We start from the raw sequence: 24013 nt of genomic DNA on the forward strand, positions 1-24013 counted from the left end.
GGGAGGGGATCGAGGGGCGGGAGGTGGGGGTGATGGAGGCGGGGGGTGATGGAGGTGGGAGGAGATGGAGGTGGGAGGTGATGGAGGAGGTGGAGGTGATGGCAGAGGTGGGAGGGGCCCTAGGTTAAGGGAAGGAGGGAGCAGGTGTGGGTTAGGAGCCCAGGTGAGCACTTGCCCAGCAGGGAAGCAGCTCCCACATGGGGGGGCGTGTGTTGGCTTCTCGGGTGATGCTTTTCACAGCTGCCCTTTCCCATTTTCTCATTTCTTCACCTATTTCCTGTGTTGGCTAGAAAGGGTGGGAACTCTGTTCCTAAGCCAGGTTTGGGCAGTGGCCATTGGACTGGGAATTGCCTGCATCAGGTTAATGACTGAGCATTGTTCTAGTTGGTGCCAGGCTCTGGGGTAGGCGTTCTTCTCAGTCTGTTCATCTCATGGCAGCCCCAGGAGGTAGGGATTGTTATTCCCATTTTATAGGTGAGGAGACTGAGCCCTTGGAGTGAATCAGCTTTCCCTGGACACTCTGAGGTTTGCCTGTTTGTTTTTAAAGATTCTGTTAAAAAGCAATTAGTTGTATTAAATCATGCATTCCCTTTTAAAGTACCTAGAATAGATAACAGTGTTGCTTGTCTGGGAATCATATCGATACTTTACCTAAGTGTCTCTCGGGCAGGAGATGGTGGTTTGAAGGACCCAAGTGCTCTTCCTTCCCGCTGTTCTTTCTTGGGTGTTGGTGTCAGGCCTCCCTGCCCCCCGGACCCCTGCAGACACAAAAGGTTAATAAAGTCCATCCTGTCCTGTCTGCGTCGAGTGCCGCAGACTGGGTCCCCACGAGCAGGTGCTCGTTCGTCTGAAACGAGCCAAGGCGCATCGCTGCCAGTCGCCCCCCACCAGGGTCCTCGCTGCCCCCGTGTGTGGGTCAGCGTGGCTCTCAGCTGTCGGGTGATTGCCCTCGCTTCTGCTGTTGTGCTTCTTGGTGAGGACCAGTCTTGTCCTCCTCCAGAGGATGCTGAAGCTGCGGGGGGTTAAGGCGTGGTGTGTGGGGTCAACATTGAAGCCCAGTCAGGAGAGGTCACTTGGTTCTGTTTACTGTCCTCACGCCCTTGGTATCTGTGAGCACTGTCACCTCCACTTTACAGATGAGGAAACTGAGGTTCAGCAGAGTCGGGGGAGCGCGCGGGACTCCCTGGCCAGTGAGTGATGGGGACTGGGGCTGGACCTAGGATTGGCTGATGCTGACGTTTGCCCCTTGTTACTGGGTGAGGACCTGATTGAATGACCAGGCTCCCTGCTGCGAAGACCAGACTCCCTAAACAATCCGGGGAGCACCTTGCCAGGGCAGAGCATCTGCACACAGCAGGGAGGCCATCAGACATCAAGGGTCTTCTGGGGCTGCAGGTGGAGGTGGGCATAGTGCGTGGGCACCCCAGTGCCTTTCCCTTCCTCTCCTTTACCTGTAACAGTAAATACAGATGTGGTGAGTTACAGCTTCCCTTTGCTGCTGAAAAATCTCCATCCATGTCCCCTGGTGGGCCAATATGCTGGGTGCAGGCAGGACAGCCCTGAGATAGGAGAGGAAGCTGAGGCTCCCTGTCACAGATGGTGCCAGCTGCACCCTAGCCCTTGTGGCCACCCTCCATCAGGGTTCAGAGACATCTTTCTACAGCCCAAATATGAACATCTCATTGCCCTCTCTACAGTCCTTATTATGTCCAAGCCCAGTATGCCATTCACAGCTCATAGCAGGCTGATGCCATTGGGAATAGTGGAGTGCTGTGAAAATCCTCTCCTCCATAGAAACACTGACAACACTGGAGAAAAGGATCAACACTGTCAGAACACTGGAAATTAACCAAAGTTTTGCAAAAATCCAGGAATGTTTTTTTAATAAGAAAACTGATAAATCTCGGTAGGAACAGTGAGCTTTGTGCAGTTTTAACTTGCTCTCTTCCATCCTCCCATCTCCCAAGTCCACAATAGCTTTGAAAACCAATGGCTGCAATCATGATGAAAACTTGCAGCCTGGCAGCTGCTGGAGGGGACAGAACTGGGTTGGCACTCTTTCAAAGCCCCATTCTCAGGGAATTACCATTATTTGACTGCCTGGAAATTCCCTGGAAAACCCCACTCATGGCCTTATCTCTATTTGACCTGACTTCATTCAGTGTGCCTTAGGCAGTGACAACAGATGAGGCAAACAGCAAGGTAATCAAAAAACTTAAATGAAAAACTGGGGAATGTGATGTCCATCAGGGACTTTGAAAGGAAGTATTTCTGGGAATCAGAAGACCATGTACAAGTGTAGGGCTGTGTGCATATGCTCAGGAAAGACCTGAGAAGGCTCTATGCTGTCAGCTCTGGCTGATCTTGAGGCTCTGTGCAAGCAGGAAGTGAGGTCTAAGGCAGAGTTGTAATCCGCCTGGCTGAGTGTTGGAAGCATATGCCCCAACATGCATAACCCCATCGCCAAAGACTGAGAGACTTAACTGGCTCCAGCCACCTAAGGAAATTTCTGTCTAGTCATTACCTGACCACTAAGAGAACGAAGCAGAGACTTCAGTGGCTTCACGCACCAAAGAATACAGACTTTACAGAAATAGTTCAGAAAAGTCACTAAATAAACAACAACATAAACAAACAGCAACAACAACAAACCCTGAGAAGGGGCGGGGGGCGGGTATATTTTTCAGAGTTGCTACATTATGTTTTCCAGTTTTCAATAAAAATATATGAGACATGCAAAAAACAAGATTGCATGGCTTAACAGGAATAAAAAAAGCAGTCAATAGAAACTATCCCAGAGGAAGCTCAGACATTGGACTTATTTGACAATACCTTTAAAATCAGCTACTTTAGGTATGTTCAAAGAACAAACCATGTCTAAGTAAAGGAAAGTATGAGAGTCATTTCTCATCAAATAAAGAATACCAATAAAGAGATAGGAATTATAAAAAACAACCAAATAGAAATTCCTGATTTGAAAAATAACTAAAATTAAAGATTCATGTGGGGCTTAACAGCAGATTTGAACAGACTGAAGAACGAATCAGTGAATTTCAGGATAGGTCAATTGAGTTTATCCAGTCTGAAGAACAGAATGAAAAAATGATGAAGAAAAGTGAACAGAGCCTCAGAGACCTGAGGGCCACCATCAAACACAGCAACACACTCATAATGAGAGTCCCAGAAAAGAGGAAAGAGAAAAAGGGGCAGAAAAAATATTTGAAAAAAACGATGGCCCCAAATGTCCCAAATTTGATGAAAACACTAATCTACACGTCGGAGAAGCTCAATTAGGATAAACTCAAAGAGAACCGCACCTAGACACGTAATAATCAAACTGTCAAAAGCCGAAGACAAGGAGAGAATCTTGAAAGCAGGAAGAGGGAAGCACCTTAATAAAGTTTTTAGCAGATTTCTCATCAGAAACCATGGAGGCCACAAGGCATATTCAAAAGCTGAACTTAAAAAGACAGGAATTCTGTATCCGACAGAAATCACAGCAATAGCACCTGCTGTCCCCTCTTGCCTGGAATCTTCTCCCGGTGTCTTCATGGCTCCCCCTCTCTTCCCTTCAGGACTCAGTTGTCAATCTGACCTGCTCAGAGCTCCATACCCATCTTCCCTCCTTCATTTTTCTCCATAGTTACACTTGTCACCTTTGACATACTGTGAGCATCCACCTCCCCTGACTAGAATGGGTGCTTCTGGAGGGCAGTGATGTTTGAATCTTTGGTTCACTGCTAAATCCCAAGCACCTAGAACATTGCCTAGCCCATAGATCCTTCAATAAATATTTTTGTTGCATTATAACCCTTACAAATTACTGTAACTAAGCAGTTGCTGAGCTATTGTTAGGTGCAAGGTATTACTCTAAGTGCTTTGTTAATCCTTTTAACCCTCACAACCTATGATTTGGACTCTAGTCTTATTCCCATTTTAAAGCTGGAAGGACTGACATATGAAAGTGTTGGATAAGTTGCCTGAGTCCTGTCGCTGTAAATGGTGGAGCTGAACAACCCTACTGGAGTCCAGGCTCTAACCACTGCCCCCCCTGCTGCCTTTCCTGCGTTGACCCTCAGGAACCTCTCGTCCTGGAGACCTGTGCTCCGCTGCTTACTGCTTGTACGCAAGTTCCAACCAGTCTGCCTCTCTCAGCTTTTGATAAGTCATTATATGGTTTCTCACTCATCTTAGTTTCCACATGCTATTTGTGCTTCTGAATCAATCCCCTCTTCCTTTCTTCCTTCCTTCCTTCCTCGTTTGTCTGGCTAGTCCTTGGGGAGGACCGCTCCAGCCTGGCTGCATCCGCGAAGTGGGGGTGGTGCCTTCCTGCAGAATTCCAGGCTTCCCATATCATTGCTTCCCTGTGCTCTGTCCCTCCCACCTGTGAGCTTTCTTCCCCAGATGTTGAGCTCCTGAGGACAGGGACCTGGGGTGTAAGAGATCCTCCACGCATGTTTGCCTGTGTGCATGGGGGATGTTGGGTGCTTCGGGGGTGACGTTTCCCACAGGTAGTGGAGGAGGACAGGCAGGGCAAGCCCTGGGGGCTTTCCTAGCATGGGGGTGAGCAATGCTCAGTCGGTTTTTGAGGAACGAAGTGAATGGGCAGAGGCTGAGAAGCCAGTGGATAGAGGAAGGCCTGTGAATGCATGGCTAGTGATAGAGAAGGAAGAAAACACAGTGGCTCCTCAGAGATGTAAATAAGCCTGAATTTTATACCAAAACAGAGGGGAAAAAAATCGGTGTTGTCTATCTCCGCCCACTCTTGCAATCCCTTTTCTTAGCTTCTCAGTATCAGTGACACTTCTCTACCCTAGACACCCAGTTTTTTACTCATTCATTCATTCGTAACACACGTGCTCGGTGCTGTGGGATGTATAAGCTGGGCCTGCATCCTTCAGTCCCCTCACAGTCTCAGTGGGGAAAGGTGCCCTGCAGGTAGAGGATTATAACTGGACGTTAGGCGTGTCATGGGGTGAACACAGCATCTTTCCAAGCTGGGGCAGGGCATGGTTGACATGGTGGGGCAAGGGCCTCATCAGGGAGAAGCCTCTCTCAGATGTGGGTTCCTGGTCCCTGCCTGTGATGTGGGTCGCTACTCTCTGGCATGAGGTATTATTGAAAATGCAGAACTGAGTTAAGATCTGGCATCAGGTATTTTAAGACGGGAACACAATTGTGTGAAAAGAACAAACTACTTTAGTTCCACATCCCTTTCTTCATTTAAACTGGAGATGCATGTTTAAGTCTCGCAGACCCCTCCGGCGTACCGTGTGTGTGATTTCCCAAATCTCACAGCTGAGGGTGCTTTTGGCTGCAGGCGACAAGATTTGGCCACGCGGTGTCTTCAAGAGCGAGGGGCTCTCTTTTCCCCTGGGGCGAGAGGTCCAGAAGTGGCACCTGGCTCTGGTCCGGCAGCTCCGCGATCAGGCCCCATGGCCTCTCCCAAGTGGGTTCCGTGGAGCAGCTCATCCTGAGATAGGCCCCTGGTCCTATCTCCCTCGTCCCTCACATGTGGGAGGGTCAGGGTGCCTGGAGGACCCGTCAGGAAGCCCAGCCTCTCCCAGACGTACGGCTCAGGGAGGTTCTCCGTTGTCCTGCGAGTTCTCTGTCCTGCCTTGGTCCTCATTACTTAAGCCTTTTAAAGTCCTTCTGGCATCCAGGATGCTGGCTGTGTGCTGTGGGTGGACACTGGGTTGTTGAGACTGACCCAGGTACGGTAGTAAACGGACGCCCAGCATATAAGAGAGGTTGCCTCCGCCCTCAGAGCCGAGCGAGGGGTGACCCTGTGCACAGCACAGGACTCCCGTCAGGCTCTGACGGGGCCTGGGCCTCAGTCGCCTGCATCACCTGTAGGGGGTGTGGAGGAGGGCTGCTCGTCCCTTAAGAGCACGTCACTCCTGCTCACCTGCCGCCAGCCACGGCCCCGTGCCAGGGCCACCCTGGGGAAAGGGACAGGCCTGGTGGGCGCTGAGCTACTCCCCTGTGTCTGGGGGACACCGAGTGTATAGACAGCATGCGCTGGTCACTGCTGCTCCCCTGTGTCCTGGGAGGAGCTCTGCGTGGCTCCAGCGTTTCCTGCCTCTGTGACCAAAGATTCCCCGGCTTCTCCCAGCCTCAGGCTTCTCACCTGTGAAATGAGGACAGCAGCGGCTTCCTTTTCGGCTGCCTGAGGCGTCAGCGGGGGCTCTGGTCTCAGGTGCCGTCTGTGTGGGCGGCAGGAGCCCGTGCGTCTGCCGGCGGAGGAGGGCAGCTGGCACCCTTTGTCTTTCAGCATCCTCTTTGCGGACATCGTGGGCTTCACGGGCTTGGCGTCCCAGTGCACGGCCCAGGAGCTGGTGAAACTCCTCAACGAGCTCTTCGGCAAGTTTGACGAACTGGCCACGGTAAGCGCGGCCGCTCCCTTTGTCCGGAGGTTAACTTGAGTTGCCCCCGGGGTGACGATGTGCCGGGTGGGTCCCCGTGTTGGAGACACGACCCAGGCTGGTTGGGACGCGGCGGTCACCTGTTGTTTCAGCCTCGCCGTTCGCCGGTTCCTTCCCCGGGACCTGAGCGCTGCCTTGGCAGACGGGACGACGCCGCGCCAGCGCGGGCAGCGCCTCCGGTGAGGGGCCCCGGCAGCACGAGGCACCGGCTGAGCGGCGTGGTCTGCGCACAGGCCGCCCTCCACCTCCTGTCCTGTGGCAGATGCCGCTTGGGCTGGCCTTGGCGGAGGGCTCTTCGGAGCAGGCCTGTGCCGCCCTTTTCCCGGCCCGCTGCCCGGACTTGAGACTTGCCTGCTGGGGGGCAGTTGGTGACGTCTCAGGATGCCCGGCCCCCTTGCTCGCTGCGGGCTGAGTGCCAGGGTTTTGAGGTCTTCCTGGAACAGGTCACATCTGAGGCCTGCAGAGGTCAAGCCAAGGCTAACAGCCTCGCTTGCAGCCTGGAGGCCTGGGACCCCGACACCCACCTCCCCTGCCCTGCCGGGACATGGGGGGGACACGAGGACACGGACAAGTTCACCTTCTCCTTCAGCCTCGCTCGAGGTGGACGCACAGGCCCCGGAGTGGGTGGTTATGCGATGGAGGGAGGGAGGGAAGGAGGGAGGGAGGGAAGGAGGGAGGGAGGGGTCGGCAGCTTCTGTCGAGGTCAGACTCCCTCTCGGAGGAGGTGACAGTTAAAGCTCTTGGAAGGAAGAGTGAACGTCCCCTCAATGAACAGGGTGAAGAGAGGACCCCTGGCTGGGCCTGGCTTACGCAGTGGCCAGAAGTCACGAGGGACGTTGGGTGTGTGTAGGGCGCTCGGTGGTGGGTACCGCGTGGGCCGCAGACTCGGGCCCGCCTCTGGGCAGGACACAGAACACCAGGCCCTGGCCTTTGCTCTCGACTTGCAGGAAGAGCAAGCAGCTGTCACACTGCCTGTAATGTCGTTTTGCTGGGCACGGAGCTGCCTGTCCTCGAGGCCCTGGCAGCCTTTGTCTGCGCGGCCACTGGACTTGCTCCCGGGAGCGAGGCTGTGGTCTGTGCAGACACGTGCCACCTCACCTTCCTGGGAGAAGGCCTCCCGGTCGTCCTCCTGCGGACAGGCCTGCCTGTGGTTTCAGGGGAGCATAGAAGAGGCGGGGAGGGCATGAGCGTGGCTTGTCCCCGTGCATGGGGCTGGCTGTAGGGCCTCCAGCACCTTTTGCCTTTGGGTCAGGATGCGTGTTTTGTCCGGTGCAGGGGGTGACTGGCGGCCGGGGGCTGTCACAGTGCTGCTTGGGAGCTTTCTCAGGCCTGCTGCTTCCTCCCCCCTCACCAGGAAGCTTCTGGACCAGGGTCCCACTCGGCCCACCAGGGCCTCTTTTCTGAGCATCTGCTGCTGACGGGAGGGCCTGTGCTGTTTGCCTCCTCGTCCGAGTCTGTCTTCCCAGCAGCTTGAGCTCAGCATCATGGCCCCCGAAGGATCAGGGGCAAGTTTGGCCAGTGACTTGTGGTGAGCAGTGCCGCCTGCCCCTCTGCTGTCCCTGGGAGACCCCCCTGCTCCAGGTCTCTCAGGACATAACCTGCTTCCCAGCCGCCCAGGAAGGCCCAGGAGTCTTTACGGATTTTCCACTGGTCCTTTGTCAGATACCTGATTTGCAAATATTTTCTTCCCCACTTTGGCCTGTTTGTTCATTTGCTGACAGTGTTGTATGAAGGGCAGAGATTTTAGTTTTTTTGCAGCCCAGTGATCACTTTCTTCTTTTGTGGGTGTAGCGTTCCCAGAGGTGGGCAGTCCGCTGGCCGGCCCTACCTGTGCTGTGTTCTATTGGAGCAGACGCAGGGCCCACCCCGTCCAGGGGCGGGAGAGATGGGCCTCCCTGGGAGGGAGAGCACGGGTGCAGATGGTGCCCCGGGAACACCCAGGTCTTCGTTCTCAGGATGAAATGTGTAATCTGGGGGCTCCCTGTCCTGTCCTCTTCCTTCCTAGAATACAAACTCCATCTGTCGCTTTGCCAGTTTCTTCCGTTTTAAATCAGCTGCAGGTGTGAGTGTCACCTTGAGTTCCAGGCCTGTGCCCTCACCCTGGCCCTGGGGGCACCTCTCGGGCCCATGTCCCAGCTGTGACATCCGCTGCCCCTTTCTATCGGCACCACACCCAGGGTGCACATGGCAGGGTGCCCACTGGGCCTTCTGGGGCATCACACGTTCCCTCAGAATGTCTCAGTGTTCCATGTGTTTCCTCAAATTGTTACAATTTGCCTTTTTTGTTGTTAAATTTATCCCTAGGTATGTCATTCTTTTTGATGCAGTTGTAAATGGGATTATTTTCTTAATTTTACTTTCTCCTAGTTCGTTATTAGTATATAGAAATGTGACAGATTTCTGTATATTGATTTTGTATCCTGCAACTTGACCGAAATCATTTATTAGTTCCAACAGTTTTTTGATACAGTCTTTAGAGTTTTCTGTATATAATATTATGACATTTGCAAATAGAGACAGTTTTACTTCTTTTCCAGTTTGGATGCCTTTTATTTCTTTTTCTTGTCTAACTGTTCTGGCTGGGACTTCAACACTATGTTGAATAAAAGTGGTGAGAGTGGGCATCCTTGTCTTGTTCCTGATCTTAGAGGAAAAGCTTTCAGCCTTTCACCAGTGAGTATGATGTTAAGCTGTGGGCTTGTCGTACATGGCCTTTATTATGTTGAGGTAGGTTCCATCTATACCCACTTGGTTAGACTTTTTATCATGAACGAAAGGATGTTGAATTTTATCAAATACCTTTTTTGCATCTCTTGAGATTACTCTGTGATTTTTATTGTTTATTTTGTTGAGGTGTTTGTGTCACATTGATTGATTTGTGTATGTTGAACCATCCTTGCATCCCTGAAATAAATCCCACTTGATTGTGCTGTGTGATCCTTCTAATGTGCTGTTAAATTCGATTTGCTGGTATTTTGTTGAGGATTTTTGCATCTCTGTTCATCAGGGATATTGGGTAATTTTCTTCTTTTGCGCCACCCTTGCAGGATAATGCTGGCCTCGTAAAATGAATTTGGAGGTGCTCCTTCCTCTTCTGTTTTTTTGAGAGTTTGAGAAGGATTGGTCTTAATTCTTCTTTGAACGTTTGGTAGAATTCGCCAGTGAAATCATCTGGTCCAGGGCTTTCCTGTATTGGGAGTTTTTGATTCCTGATGCAGTCTGTTCAGATTTTATATTTTTTCATGATTGAATCTTGGTAGATTGTATATTTCTAGGAATTTATCCATTTCTTCTAGGTTGTCCGGTTTGTTGGTACGTAAGAGATTTTCTCTTTTATTCACTACCAGGCTCTTTCACCAGGACACTTACTAGTGTCTGAGATGTTGGATTAGATATTATCAAGGGAAGTACACACCCTCCAGAGAACAGGTGCTGCATACACTGGAGCCTCATGGTGGGTTGACTGGAGTAAGAGATATGTTAGGTGTGTGTATGTGTACGCACGTGAGTGAGCATGTGTATATAAATGTATGTGAGTGTGTGTGTACATGTGAGTGCATTGTATATACACAAGTGTGCATGAACATGCATGCAACTGTGTACATGTATATGTGTGCATGTGTGTACATGAGTTAATATGTATGTGAATGTGTAGGTGTACGTGTGTGTACATGTGTGTTAAGTTTTTGTTTAGATTTTTTTTTCCATCTATGCTCCTGAAGGATATTAGTCTGTAGCTTTCTTTTCTTATGTTGTTTTTATGTGGTATCAAGGTAATGCTGATTTCATAGAAGAGTTGGGGAGTATTTCCTCCAGTTCAATTTTCTGGAAGTGTTTGTGTAGAATCGGTATTATTTCTCTCTTAAATGTGTGGTAGAATTTACTGGTGCATGGAGTTTTCTTTGTGGAAATTTTTAACTACAAATTCAATTACTTTCAGTAGGGCTAGTCGGGTTATTTATTTTTTCTTGAATGAGCTTGGTGTTTTTTAATCTTTCAGGGAGTCTGCCCCTTTAACCTAAGTTGTCAAAATTATTAGGATAAAGTTGTTCACACTATCTCCTTGTTATCCTTTTAGTATTTGTAGAATGTGTGGTAATGACACCTGTCCCATTCTTGATTTTGGTGATTTGTGTCTTCTTTTTGTCTCATCGTTCTGGCTACAGATTTATCAATCTTATTAATTTTTTAAAAAGAATTTACTTTTGGTTTCATATATCTCTATTTCAATTTCATTAATTTCCTTTATGATTTTTTTTATTATTTTGTTTCTTCTGCTTATTTTGGTTTTCATTTGCTCTTCTTTTTGTAGTTTCTTAAGGTAGAAGCAGAGACCATTGTGTTTTAGATCTGTTTTCCTCTTCCGACGTAAGTGTTTAATGCTGTGAACTTCCTCTGAAGTACTGCTTTAACAAATTTCTGATATGTTGTGTTTCTATTTGTGTTCAGTTCAGAATACTTTATAATTTTCCCTTTAAGTTTTCTTAGACCCATGGATTATTAAGACATTTGTTTTTTGAGGGAGTTTGCAAAGATCTTTCTGTTTTTGACTTCAAATTTAATTTTATTGTGGTTGGAGAACATACTTTTAAAATTTGAATCCTCTTAAATTTATGGCCCAGAATATGGGCTTCATTCATTTGTGTGGTCTATGTGTGGCATATTTCCACGTTTTATCTCTTTTTCTGTTTAATTTCCTCTAATGTTTCTTTTTCTCTTTTTTTAAAATACATTTATTTTTTAAAATTTATTTATTTTTGGCTGCATTGGGTCTTCGTTGCTGCGCATGGGCTTTCTCTAATTGTGGCGAGTGGGGGCTACTCTTGGTTGCGCTGTTTCTCTTTTTTTAAAATACATTTATTTTTTAAAATTTATTTATTTTTGGCTGCATTGGGTCTTCGTTGCTGCGCATGGGCTTTCTCTAATTGTGGCGAGTGGGGGCTACTCTTGGTTGCGCTGCGTGGGCTTCTCATTGCGGTGGCTTCTCTTGTTGCGGAGCACAGGCTCTAGGCGCTTGGGCTCAGTAGTTGCAGCACACGGGCTCAGTAGTTGTGGCTCGTGGGCTCTACAGCACAGGCTCAGTAGTAGTGGCGCACGGGCTTAGTTGCTCTGCAGCATGTGCGATCTTCCCGGACCAGGGCTCAAACCCATGTCTCCTGCATTGGCAGGTGGATTCTTAACCACTGTGCCCCCAGGGAAGCCCTCCTCTAGGGTTTCTTGCAGTGTGGGCCTGCTGGTGACAAATCCTTTCAGCTTTTGTATTTCTGAAAGAACTCTTTATTTGGCCTTTTTTTTTTTTAATTTCTTTTTGCTGTGTATAGAATTCTAGGTGCAAAGGTCTTTCCCCCAGAACTTTTTTTTTTTTTTTTTTTTTTTTGTTTGCGGGCCTCCCTCTGCCGTGGCCTCTCCCGTTGCGGAGCACAGGCTCCGGACGCGCGGGCCCAGCGGCCATGGCTCACGGGCCCAGCCGCTCCGCGGCACGTGGGATCCTCCCAGACCGGGGCGTGAACCCGGTTCCCCTGCATCGGCAGGCGGACGCGCAACCACTGCGCCACCAGGGGAGCCCCTCCCCCAGAACTTTAAAGATGCTGCTCTTATTGTCATCTTTCGTATTGTTTTCAACAAGAAGTCTTCTGTCACCTCTTTGCTCCTCTGTATGAAATGTCTTTTTTCTCTGCCTGCTTTTAAGATTTTCTCTTCATTTCTGGTTTTCAGCAGTTTGATTTTGACGTGCCTAGCTGTGGTTTTCTTCAGGTGTCTTGTGCTTGCAGTTTACTGAGCTTCTCGCATCTGTAGTTTTCATAATATTGGGGGAAAAACCCTCAGTCACCGTTTTACAAACACTTTTCTATGCCCCTCCTCCTCTTCCTTCAGGAACACCAGTTTCACCCACGTCAGGATGTTGATCTTGTTTTATTTTGGGGTTTCTTTTTCTTTCTGTTTCATTTTGGGCAGTTTCTACTGCTACGCCTTCAGGTTCACTAATCTTTGCATCTTCAGCGTCTAACCTGCCACGTACCATCCACTGCAGCTTCCAGCTCAGACATTATAGTTTCATCTCGGATCTTTTTTCCTTCTCGTTGAGGTGACTGTGAGGAAGCACAAAATTAAAATGGCCTCATTCCCTTCGAATTTATTGCTTTTTTTCTCTGTTCTTTTGTGCATTGATGTTGTGTGTTTTAAACATATTTTCACTCTGATCTGCTGTTGTCCTGTTTTGATGAGCACCTGGATGTGTTTTTCTCATATGTGCTTGTTTTGTGTCCAAGTGCCGGGTGAGGAGGGTGTGGTGACCCCAGGGATCCAAACCCATCCTCCTTTACAAAGGTACCTGCCAGACCGTTAAACAAACACAGAGTGTGTTTGTCTTAGTCTCCACAGGAGCTGACGTTTCATTTACCCCGATCCACGGCCGATGACCACATATGTGCGCTATGTTTTTGACCTTTCCCCCATTTATTGGATCCATTTTAGATTTGTGTTTGCTCTGATGTCCGTGTGTATTTGGCAACTGGCCGCACCCTTTGGGTTTATGGAGAAGCACCTGTCCTGGGCTCAGCCCTGCTCCACCACCACCTGTTGGGGGCGGGACCCTTCTCTGGATCAGTTTTCTCTGCGGGAAGGTGAACTGGCCGGACGAAGCAGACGTCCCTGGCTGGTTCAGGAGGTGTGGGGCAGCGTGGAGGGTCCTTGGTGCGCCCGCTACGGAGACGAGCCTGAGTCCCAGTTGTCCTCTTATCAGCAAGGCCACCTGGGCTGGTTGCGGCCCCCTCCTCAGGGGTGACCGGCAGATGAGAACACAGCCCTTAGCTCTGGTCATGACCCCAGGAATCCTTCAGGGACTGTTTCCAGAGAGAGCTTGTCGCACTGTTGTCAGTTCTCAGTCCCGAGGTGGCGGTTGCCTGGCACAGGGTGGGGATGCATTGGATTTAGGGCAGTGCCGGTGGTGCCCGGGGCCAGGGGGCTGACCCACTCGCGTCGTGGGTGGTTCGCGATTGCGGACAAGTGCGGGAGGCCTCTTCTCTCTGGTCCGAGCATCCCTGGGGACGCTCAGAGCTGCTGAGGGGCTCTCCCTGGGGATGCCCGCCCTTGGGCTTGGCCAGTCTGCGCTGTCCCTGAACTCGAACGCTTCGTGAGCCTTTCTGGCCCATGAGGACCCGACGCCGAGGGGCTCCTGGACAAGAGTGTAGGGGGTGCAGTTCCTGAAAGATGACTCTGATGACCTGTGTTAGTGAGGACATTATTTTTCAGTTATTTGTGTTATTCTGGATGTTTCTGAAAGGGACCCATGGAAGCTGGTCCAAGGGCAGAGCTCCCTGCCCAATTCCGAGCTACTCGGGTGTGTGTTCAGGTCCGTCCTTCCTGTCCCCCCTTATCCCTCCTCCTCCTCGGGAGACTGTCCTTGGGATCACTTCAGAGGGTAAGGCCTTCCTGCTCTGACACGCTGGTCCCATAGCTGCGCAGAGTTGGCCGCGTTCAGGCCTGACACATGCTCGTGGGTCAGGGGTGACTCTGCTGGACGGTGTTCCTTTAGCAAAGCCACCTGTGCACCTGCTGTTGGGCAGGGGGTGCTGGAGCACAAAGACGGAGTCAGGCAACTTACAGCCAGGGTACTTAGAGCTCTGGCTGGGAGATCTTGAGCCAATTTCGCAAAACCAGGATTTGCTGAATGAGGTGTTTGCTAGAGTGTGGTCAGGGTGTAAACAGACATTGTGAACACAGCCTGGAGGGCGTGGCGGTGGACCTGTCACCAGAGCTCAGCTTGGAAAACTGACCCAAAGGAACGATCTTAAGTGGTCAAATAACATATAGAGTAGAATCCCAATTTTCACACTGTGTGTGCACACACTTGTGTGAGTGCCAGAGAGAAGAGGCTGGAATGAAATATGCCAGAATCACTGTGGTTATTGCTGAGTTGTGAGTTATGATTTTTTTTTTTTTTTTGTGTGGTATGCGGGCCTCCCTCTGTTGTGGCCTCTCCCGCTGCGGAGCACAGGCTACGGACGCGCAGGCTCAGCGGCCGTGTCTCACGGGCCCAGCCGCTCCGCGGCACGTGGGATCCTCCCGGACCGGGGCGCGAACCCGCGTCCCCTGCATCGGCAGGCGGACGCGCAACCGCTGCGCCACCAGGGAAGCCCCATGAGTTATGATTTTTAATTTTCTGAACTTTCTGCATCCTTGATGATGAACCTGGATTTCTTTAATTATCCTTTGCTTAGCAGGGAGTAGATATTGTTTCTTGAAAAGCCAATAGATGTTTGGAATTTGAAGGAGTCTGTATCAGGCCACCTGTAGAAACTCACCACCCTGTCTGCTGGGAGGAAAGCTTTCTTCAGCAGCTGCGGCGGCCCAGGTCCCTGTGTGGGGAGATGTGCTCCAGGCAGAGGGAGGAGCAGGGTGTGAAGAGCAAGGCTCACTTGAGGCCTGAGTGGGGAGCGGCTGTAGAGGGAGAGGCACGCAGCCGGAATGGGCCCCTTGAGTGCCGTGCAGAGGAGGAGGATTTGGCTCCTCCGTGGATCACCAGGGAGGCGTGTGTTCATAACTGGGTCCAGAAAGCAGCTGCCCGGTCCCTACTGTGTGCCAGCATTGTCCTAGGTGATAGGGGTGCAGCATGAATAAGTCAGATGTAAACGCTGCCCTTGAAGGTTTTAGAAAATTCACACAAGCGCAAAGGTAGAGACAATAACGTAACACCCTCTCCCCAGGCACCCACAACCCATCCTCGACAGTAACTAACGTCCGGCCAGTCTCGTTTAGTCTGCACGCTCCCCCCAGATCCTGCCCTTCACCACACGGCACGCTTGCATCCTTGGTGAGTAGCTCTTCCATGGAGCACGTTATGGCCAGCACCACCTCAAGGCCCCTGTCGCACCCAATTGCACTGACTGCAGTTACGGATTCCTGAGTCTGGCTCTGGGCTTGGTCACCCTGCTCATCTCAGACATGTCTCTTCTTCAGAGCTGGTTTGATCCAGTCAAGATTCACATGAGGTGGACGCATGCCTGGATTGTACCCTTGGGTTGGGTTACGGAGGCGACAGTGAATATACAGAGGCTGATGCCATAGAAGGATGCTCTATCACCCATGGTCCCCGAGAGCATGGGACACACCAGGCCATCCAAGGTCACGGGGGACCACCAGGCGCCCAGGGGGGCTGGGAGAGCAGGGCGGGGCTTTATTGGCATTTCCACGGGAAGAGGGGACAAGCAGACGCAGGGCTGGACAGTGTGGATAGTGAGGGCTCTGGGCTGTCGGTGTTCCCTGCGGTCTGGTCCCTGCCCTGGTGATTAGGGTGGGGACAGTGGCCGGAGTGTGAGAGCCCGCAGAGGAGATGTGGCCTCTGATCTGCCGGTGTAATAGGAACAAGACGTTGCTTGTCTCTAAGAATTAGCCAGCCCTGCGCGGTGGTCATCGTTCCCTGCCAGCGAGGCCCCCGAGACGTCAGACCTTCGTAGGATACAGAAAACAAAAACCTGGATGAATACACACATCGTATTCTGTGGCTATGCCAAGTGTTTCTTGGTTTTGGTTTTTCCTTGTTAATGCTCCTGCCCTTTGTGGCGGCTCAGCCCCAAGGCTGGGTGTGTCCTGTGCTCCTCCTGAGCCAGCAGACCTTCTCTACCTGCCTTAGATCCTGGGCTCGCTCATTTGTGTTGACAACCCTTCCCTGGAGCGCAGTGCTGTCCCCAGCGCACCCCTCTCCACTGGCCTCCTCCCTCCAGGGCGTGTGGATCTGAGGTTCCCGTGTTGTTACCCGTCTCCCATGACATTGCACCCGAGGGCCACAGCAGCTTCCTCGAAAACTTGGCCCATCAGTGTTCACTCTGGTTGACACAGTGCTGGTTTCCTGATCCTCTTGTTTCCTCTGCATTTATTAGCTTGTGGTTCTTTAAAAACGAAGAACATGGGCTTCCCTGGTGGCACAGTGGTTGAGAGTCCGCCTGCCGATGCAGGGGACACGGGTTCATTGTTACCCGTCTCCCATGACATTGCACCCGAGGGCCACAGCAGCTTCCTCGAAAACTTGGCCCATCAGTGTTCACTCTGGTTGACACAGTGCTGGTTTCCTGATCCTCTTGTTTCCTCTGCATTTATTAGCTTGTGGTTCTTTAAAAACGAAGAACATGGGCTTCCCTGGTGGCACAGTGGTTGAGAGTCCGCCTGCCGATGCAGGGGACACGGGTTCATGCCCCGGTCCGGGAAGATCCCACATGCCGCAGAGCGGCTGGGCCCGTGAGCCATGGCCGCTGAGCCTGCGCGTCTGGAGCCTGTGCTCCGCAACGGGGGAGGCCACAGCAGTGAGAGGCCCGCGTACCGCAAAAAAACCCACAAACCACGAAGAACATTTTCTCCTCAGCTCTTTGCTTATCCTCAGTGGATGCTTGATTCTTTTCATTTCTTTATCAAGTTTCAGGACTAGAACCCTCCAAAGGGGTGAGCCGTGCGGTTGCCTCCTGCTTCCTCGTGAGTCAGCCCATCCCCTCTGAACATGGTCCTGCCTCACACACAGATGCGGCGTTTTCCAGAAGCCCTAGTTTCTTTCATTGGGAAATGCTTTTTCCAGCCTGTAATCTGGGTGGTCTCTGGTCCTGGGACTTTACAGGAGCCAGACATGGAAGATATGTTTTAGAAAAAGAAAAATTCATGAATGAATTCTGAGTTCATATTGATATTTCCAATTCACTTAACTTCACGGCTGTGATTCTTATATCTGTGTCCCTTTTCCTTTGATGCTAGAAACCCTAATGACAGTAATAGAATTTTTTGTTTCATCCTTTTATATACAGTTGATTCAAAATAGCATTACCAGTATTATTCCCCACAATAAGACCACTGAATACAATCTAAGATTTCTTTAGTGGTTTCTCTCGTTATCTTGCCCTTGAATTACATCCCACTAGATACACAGTCAAATACGTGTTTTCCTGTCACTTGTGAAACCACTTGTGAAACCACCTGTGAATTGTGCTACCAACATGGTCACAGTTATTGCATTTTGGTTTTATTTTTAGGCATTGCTGTGCTAAATTTAATTTTTCTTTTTTAAGTACATCAGATATTTGCACGGCTCTGTCCCACAGTGCAGACCCTGAGGCAAGATACGCGGAGAGAGGGCTGACCCACTCCACCATCGCCCCCTGCCCTGTGCAGTTAGGCATCTGCGCTCTGTTTGAGGTTGTTCCTCCGCTGTTCCTTTTGGATACCAGAAGCAGATGTGTACGTGTGACTATTTATTATTGGAGAGTGTGCCTCAGTGGGGCCCGTTGATGTCTCCTGGGCGTGGCTGAGGCTGGAGAGACTTCTGGTCCTGAGTTAATGCGGCTGGTCTCTGCCGTAGGACAGATGTCTGTGCGTTCTTGGGTTCCAGCTCTGTTGCTCCTGTGTGGTCCCTCCCCGTGGGCAGAAGCCCTCGGAGCACAGGGTCCTCATCTCTTCCCTGCGCTTATATCCGTGGTCCTTGTCGCGGTGGGTGGAGCACGTGGGACTCAGTAAAAGGAACTGCAGGAATGATCTATGAAAATTGAAGTTGAAATGATTATGTGTCCTACTTTCCAGCGATAGCCGTGGTTTCTATTTTGGTGCATTTCTTTTCAGCTTTGTGTGGACGCAGCAGGTTAAACGCTGAGACAGCCACCTAGAAGGAACATTTTCTAAAGTCTCTCATTTTGTTTTCCCGCTGATGGCCCAGTGCCGTGCAAAGTTAACTTCACTTGGCCATTTGGTTTTGGATGCTGTCACCTGGGGATCAGGTGCAGTCACTGGGTCATTTCAAGCTCTCTCTCTGCACCTCCCCTCCCCCAGGGGTGCCACCAGGTCTTGGGAGCTCCGCGGCCTTCCCAGAAGCCAGCTGCAGTGTGGGGTCCACATGATGGCCTCTGACCTCTCTGGACCCCACGGTTTCAGAGCCGGCCTCAGAGGGTTGGGCATCTTCCGGTTCTGAAGTTGCAGTGGCTCTTCCTCATCCCACTGAATTCTCTGCTTCTTCCCAGGTCCAGGGCTGGGCGGGCAGGGTCACAGAGCGCTTGAGTGTGGGAGTCTCTGCCGTCCTCTCGGGCAGGGCCAGCCGGGTCCAGAGCTGACCAGCGGGCCTGCGGACCATACCTGGGAAGCAGAGGAGACCCTCCTGCCTGCATCCCCCGGCAGCCCCTCGCTGCTCTGAGGGGGCTCTGTCCGTCGTGTCCTGTCACTCCTGTCCCTTCCAAGCCAGCCCCGCCGGCCCTCCTCCTCCGTTGTCTTTCTTCGCTTTGGCTGGGAAACAGCTGTTCAGGTGTCACAAATGCTCCCTGCGGGGGAACTCCAGGCGCCTGGCTTTCAGTATTTACAGGGAAAATGTTGTTATCTAAAACACCAAAAGCAATGGAAAACATCGTTTTTTTTTTGTCTCTTAAGCTTGTTAACGAAAGTCAGGAGTTGAGATTAAAAAACAAGGGGGGACGGGTGAGCGTTTCACTGCCCCGGTCTGTTCTGAGCCCGGGAGGGACCGTCTCAGGATGGTCTCCAACGGCACATTTGTCGCTGACGGGCTGTGACTCTGCTCCTGTGTGTGTTGGAGGCTCCAGCGGAGGGTGGCTGCTCTTGAGGAAGCCCTCCCCAGAACGCGGTGGACCTCACGCGCCTGTGAGCCCGCGGCCTGGATGTCACTTGCTAGATGCCCCCGTCCTGACTTGGAGAGCAGCCATGCCGGGCGGTAGGGGTCACTCCCTGGCTCGCCAGGGCCACCACTTGCCTTCGTCACAGTTTACACCTTGCTCTTCAGCACCTCCTGTCCTGAGGGGTCGGCCATCGGAGAGCCCATCCAGCCGCACAGAGACTCCCTTTTCTGTGGCGGCCACTCTTGAGTCTCTGTGTCGGATATGACAGTTGGGCTCATAGGGTGGCTGTCTGGGGCAGCCCTGCCCACGGCCTCTGATTTCCCTTGAAATCTGACGGCACGACTGCCGCTTACGACCTGCCCGTAGGATTTATGGCCCATTCACACACACGCGCGCGCGCGCACACCTGCCCGCTCGGTGGCCTTGTACCGAGTACCTTCCGGTCCCAGGGTCAGGCGTGTCGGGGACACGCAGAGGCTGGGGTTATGGGGCCTGGAGGTGGCTGGGAGCTCTGCAGAGGAGCCCAGCTGGGGGTGCAGGGATGTCCGCAGTCACCCATGCTCAGCGTCCCACGGAGAGGCTGATGGGTGGGGACACCCGTCATCCTCGAGGTCCCCAGAATCAGGGCTTGGTGACCTTAGAAATCTTCTGCAAGAATGCTGCCTGCGTGGGGTAGGTGCTGTCCCTTGTGCGGGCTCCTCAGAGGGAGGGGTCTGGATCGCCAGATAGACAGCTGGGAGGGGGCTGGACGAGTCGGAGATCATGAGCTTTCCACCGGGGGTCTCTGCGCCTGGGGAGGGTCGCGCCCCTGGCAGTGGCCCCTCATCTCATCCTGGGCGCTCGGGTCTAGTGAAGGCAGCCCGAGTGTGAAGACGGGGCGCGGAGGTATGGGGGGAGCTGCCCCTCGCTGGCCTGCGCGGTGTGTCCTGGCAGTGACGGTGGGGACAGGTGAGGACGGACACTCTAGAGGTGCCAGAAGAGAGCCCGGGCTGCCTGCTAGCCTGGAGAAGCCTGGCCGGCTGCCTCCCAGGAGCTCTGCGGTGTGGACGTCTGCACCAGGCCCTGGGCTCCCAGACTCCGTCACGGGACAAGTCAGCCCCGGCACGGCCTGCCCGTGGGAAACAAACCCCTTGTGCAGACCAGGAGGCTGGTGTCCCAATGGTTAGGTGGCCGCCCCGTCTCTTGAAGGATGAGTGGCCGGACCCTGGACCTCCCTGAGGCCAGCTCCCTGTCCACAGGGGGAGCTTGTGGGGCTTAGGATGGGGAAGACCCAGTCACTGGGTTTTCCCAGAGACCACCCGACAGGTGGAAGTGACTGCTCTTCTCCTCCCCTCTGACCAGCTGTCCCTACATTGAGGGAGGCCCAGGGCTGGGCACCCAGCCATTCAGTGGCCTGGGCCACCTCTCAGGAGAGCAGCAGGGTCGCTGGCCCTTGTTCCTCCCCGACCCTCTGCCCCGGTGGACAGTGTCCTGCAGAAGAAGTGCGGGCCGTGTGTGAACCCGTGGGCGGTGAGGGCGGAGAATTCTCATCCCAGGGCACTGTGTGAATTCACAGCATTTGAGAAAACCTGCAGGAGGTGGCTCATTTGGAGGAAACCAAAGAGCAGAATTAAATACAAGCTGAAGAATGTCTTCTCAGAGTAGGGTCGGCAGAGCTCTGGGCTCTACAGGACCATCCGGGGGGCTGTCCATCCCGGGGGCTGGGAGGTCCGTCTCATCCACGGACAGGCTGCGTGAGGCTGCTCTCCTTCACAGACGTGCACAAGCTCAGGAAACATGATGTCATGAGTGGTAGAACAAATAAGCCAGCTGTCTCCTGTCAAGACAGATACTGGAGACTTGCAAAAGTGAGAACGCTGCCTTGCTTCTCCTTTGTTTTTGTTTGGGGAAATGTCATAATTTTTCAAACAGTGGGTTACTTATGTTAATATGTAATGGATTTGCTATTGTTACTTTAAATGCATTAATACATTTTTAAAAATCTCTCAGTTGTCGCTTCTTATGTGGTAATAGCCATAGCTGTAACCTACTGACGTGAAAACTTTCTGTGAGGTCCTCAGTTATTTAGGGGGTTTGAAGAGGTGTTGAAAACAAAATGTTCTAAAACTGCCGTTTTAATGCTGTCCTTGATATAAAACTGACAGTCACCGTCATAATCATAGCTGACCCCAAGGGACTGGCGCAGGACAGGTGGTAGTGAGCGTCTGACATGTCTCTCTGTCCTCAACACGAGGCCGAGGTGGACGCTGGCACTCCCACCTTTGTGTAAGTGCGAGAGCAGACCTTCTGCAGTGCCGGATGACTCGCCAAGGTGTTCCCTGTGGGTGGTGAGGTCTGGGCCCAGGCCCCGGCTGGTGGTTCTCTGGGGAGAGCTGCTCACACGGCCTGTGGACCGGGACTCCGGGTTAAGCCACGGGCACTCAGATGCGTGTGGCCTGCCCTTCCCGGGCTGGTGAAGGAGTCTAGCATGTTCCAGGAGGGCCAATCACATGGTGATCCAAGGACGGGGACTGTACTAGCCCCTCTTGGGAGAGGGGGCCCCTCCTTGGGGAGAGGACCTGGCTCCCAGGCATGGGGTGACCTCCCCTCCTTGAAGGGCCTGTGGAGTTGGCCCGGTGATCTGAAGGGCAGGGGAGGTGGACCCCCGCGTGGGAAGAGGCTGAGTGCGGGTAGCGGGGACGGTGTGGGGTGCCCCAAGGCGACCCTAATCACAGCCATAGAGGGGCCACCTGCCCTCCCGAGGTACCCTGACTGTGGGAGAGCCGCCTGGGCCCTGGTCCAGGTCGGGCCTTGAGCTCAACGGTCAGTGCACCTGGTGGTGGCAGAGGCGCAGGGGCTCGGGCGGTCCCAGGTGCGTCACTAACATGCCCTTTGCCCTCTCGCCCGAAGGAGAACCACTGCCGTCGCATCAAGATCCTGGGAGACTGCTACTACTGCGTGTCCGGCCTCACTCAGCCCAAGACTGACCACGCCCACTGCTGCGTGGAGATGGGCCTGGACATGATCGACACCATCACGTGAGTGCCCTGCCGTGCAGGCCTGCCTTGTCCTGGCCAGCGTGTCCGAGGTGGGTCACCTGTGCCGTGGCTGCGGAGACCCAGAGCCACGCTGCGAGGTGCTGGGTGGAGGAGCCCCGCCTGCTCTGTGCAGCTCTGCCTCTGTGACTCCCTTCTTTGCATTTGGTGGGGACTGCATTTCTTTGTCCACGGTGATCCAGGGTATCGCCAGCTATGCATTAGTCAGGCCCAGAGAAATGACCCTTTGAGCTTAGCCGGATAAGATGTTCAAGGAGTCGACTGCGGTAGCCGGATAATAAGACGTTCAAGGAGTCGACTGCGGGAAAGGGTTGGCTCAAATCCGGCCGGGTTCCAGTTGAAAAGGAGTCCCATGTGCTTGTACATGCGGGCAGGTGACCACGTGTCAGGTGCTTTCTGTGGAGAGCGGGTGGGATGGAGCAGGTGAGTATTGCTGGCACACTGGGGGCCTGGCCTGCTCCTTTCTCAGCCGCCCTTATCCCCTCATAATCCTCGTCAGGGGATGAGGAGCTAGGAGCCTTCGTCTAGTGAAGGAGGGTGTGGAGCTGGGAGGTTGGGCTGGTGGCCGGAGCTTAGAGCCACATCCCAGCTTCTCGACAGCCTGGGGAGATGGCTTCGGCTCCGTGAGGTGGGGTCACCAGGGCCTGGCGTGGTTTCACACTTGGGAGCAGAGAAGTAATAGTACAAGAATGGCACGCGGGGGGATGAACGGCAGGCTGAACTGCACGGTCCTTGCGAGGCAGACTGCGGGGTCCCCACACCTGCACACTGCGTGCAGAAGCAGGGTGCTTAGCGCCGCGCCAGCGTGCTCGGCCTGGTACCCCGCCTCTCAGGAGCCAGGAGCTGTGTGTCAGCATTGCCTGGGCCAGTCGAATCCCCGAGGCCTGCTCTGCCCGGAGAGCCAGCGGCAGCTGGTCTGGGCTGTGGTCTAGGATTGAGGGTGGAGGAGCCCCCCCAGGTGATCTCAATATGCAGCCCCTGCTCTGGAGGAAAGAAGCTGAACTGGAGAAGAGGCTGGTTGTTGACCGGCCTGCTCTTTGGGGAGGCCAGAGGTGGCCCTGGGTCGCGGGCACGGCGCCGTGGGTGACCCGGAAGCAGAAGAGGCTGCGGTGCCGAGATGTCCCTTGCCGGGGCCACAGAGAGGTCTGCTGCAGGCCTGGGGACCTCTGAGTGGACCGAGAAAACCCAAAGGCAGGAGGGATGGCTGGCAAGGTTATGAGGTTCCTGAAGCAGCTCGTGCAGACGCCGTGCGTGCTGGTGCAGACGTTCAGGTTCGGGGGATGCGCGAGTCCCACCGTAGGGCTGTTGGACCACTGTTGGCAGCTCCCTCTTCAGGCGGACGCTTTGCGGGCAGCACATCCACCAGGGTCGCTCGCTTCAGAAAACAGGGCAATCCATTCCGACCCTTGTGAGTGCAGGACCGGCTTGTGTGGGTCAAGCGCTTGCCTCCGCCGGATAGAGAGGAGCTGAATAAGGAATCTGTAAAAACCGAGGAAGAAATCTCTGCAAGGGTAGGAGCCGGCAGGCGTGCTGCCAGACCGGCTCTGACCTTGTGTGACACCGGAGGGGTCGAGGGTCTTCTCCTTGGCCAAGAAGTGAGGAATGATCTTTTTTCCACTTGGTAGAAAGTTCATTTCTATGGGGAAAACAGATGGAAAGATTTTCCATGCTCCGTGTAAAAGACCGAGCGAAGAATGCAGCCTTGAATGTGGAGTGCCAGGGCTCTTAACCCCCTCCCGGTGGAGTGGCCCTGCCCGAGGCCCCCCGGGCTCCTGCTCTGGGGAATCTGGCCCCCATCTGCCCTCAACACCCAAATCAGATCCTCCTCTCAAACTTGTGGACCTCATTAAGGTGTGCAATATGCTCTTAAAAAAAAAACGCCACGTGTTAATTGTTGGTGTGATTTTTAATAATAATTTAAAGTCATATATATATTCCTGGTTTGGGCCAGATGGCACCT

General features: G+C 52.9%; 1 protein-coding gene across 1 annotated transcript in view; it reads left to right on the forward strand.

Moving 5' to 3' along the window:
* ADCY1 (adenylate cyclase 1) overlaps positions 1 to 24013 on the forward strand; it is a 137438-nt gene that overhangs the window by 50533 nt on the left and 62892 nt on the right. Inside the window, exons 4-5 of the mRNA XM_007109833.2 lie at positions 6275 to 6386; positions 21908 to 22035. Coding sequence (XP_007109895.2) covers positions 6275 to 6386; positions 21908 to 22035 — 240 coding nt within the window. The remainder of the gene's footprint in view (positions 1 to 6274; positions 6387 to 21907; positions 22036 to 24013) is intronic.

The sequence above is a fragment of the Physeter macrocephalus genome, chromosome 5 (assembly GCF_002837175.3).
Source record: "Physeter macrocephalus isolate SW-GA chromosome 5, ASM283717v5, whole genome shotgun sequence".
NCBI classification, from domain to species: domain Eukaryota; kingdom Metazoa; phylum Chordata; class Mammalia; order Artiodactyla; family Physeteridae; genus Physeter; species Physeter macrocephalus.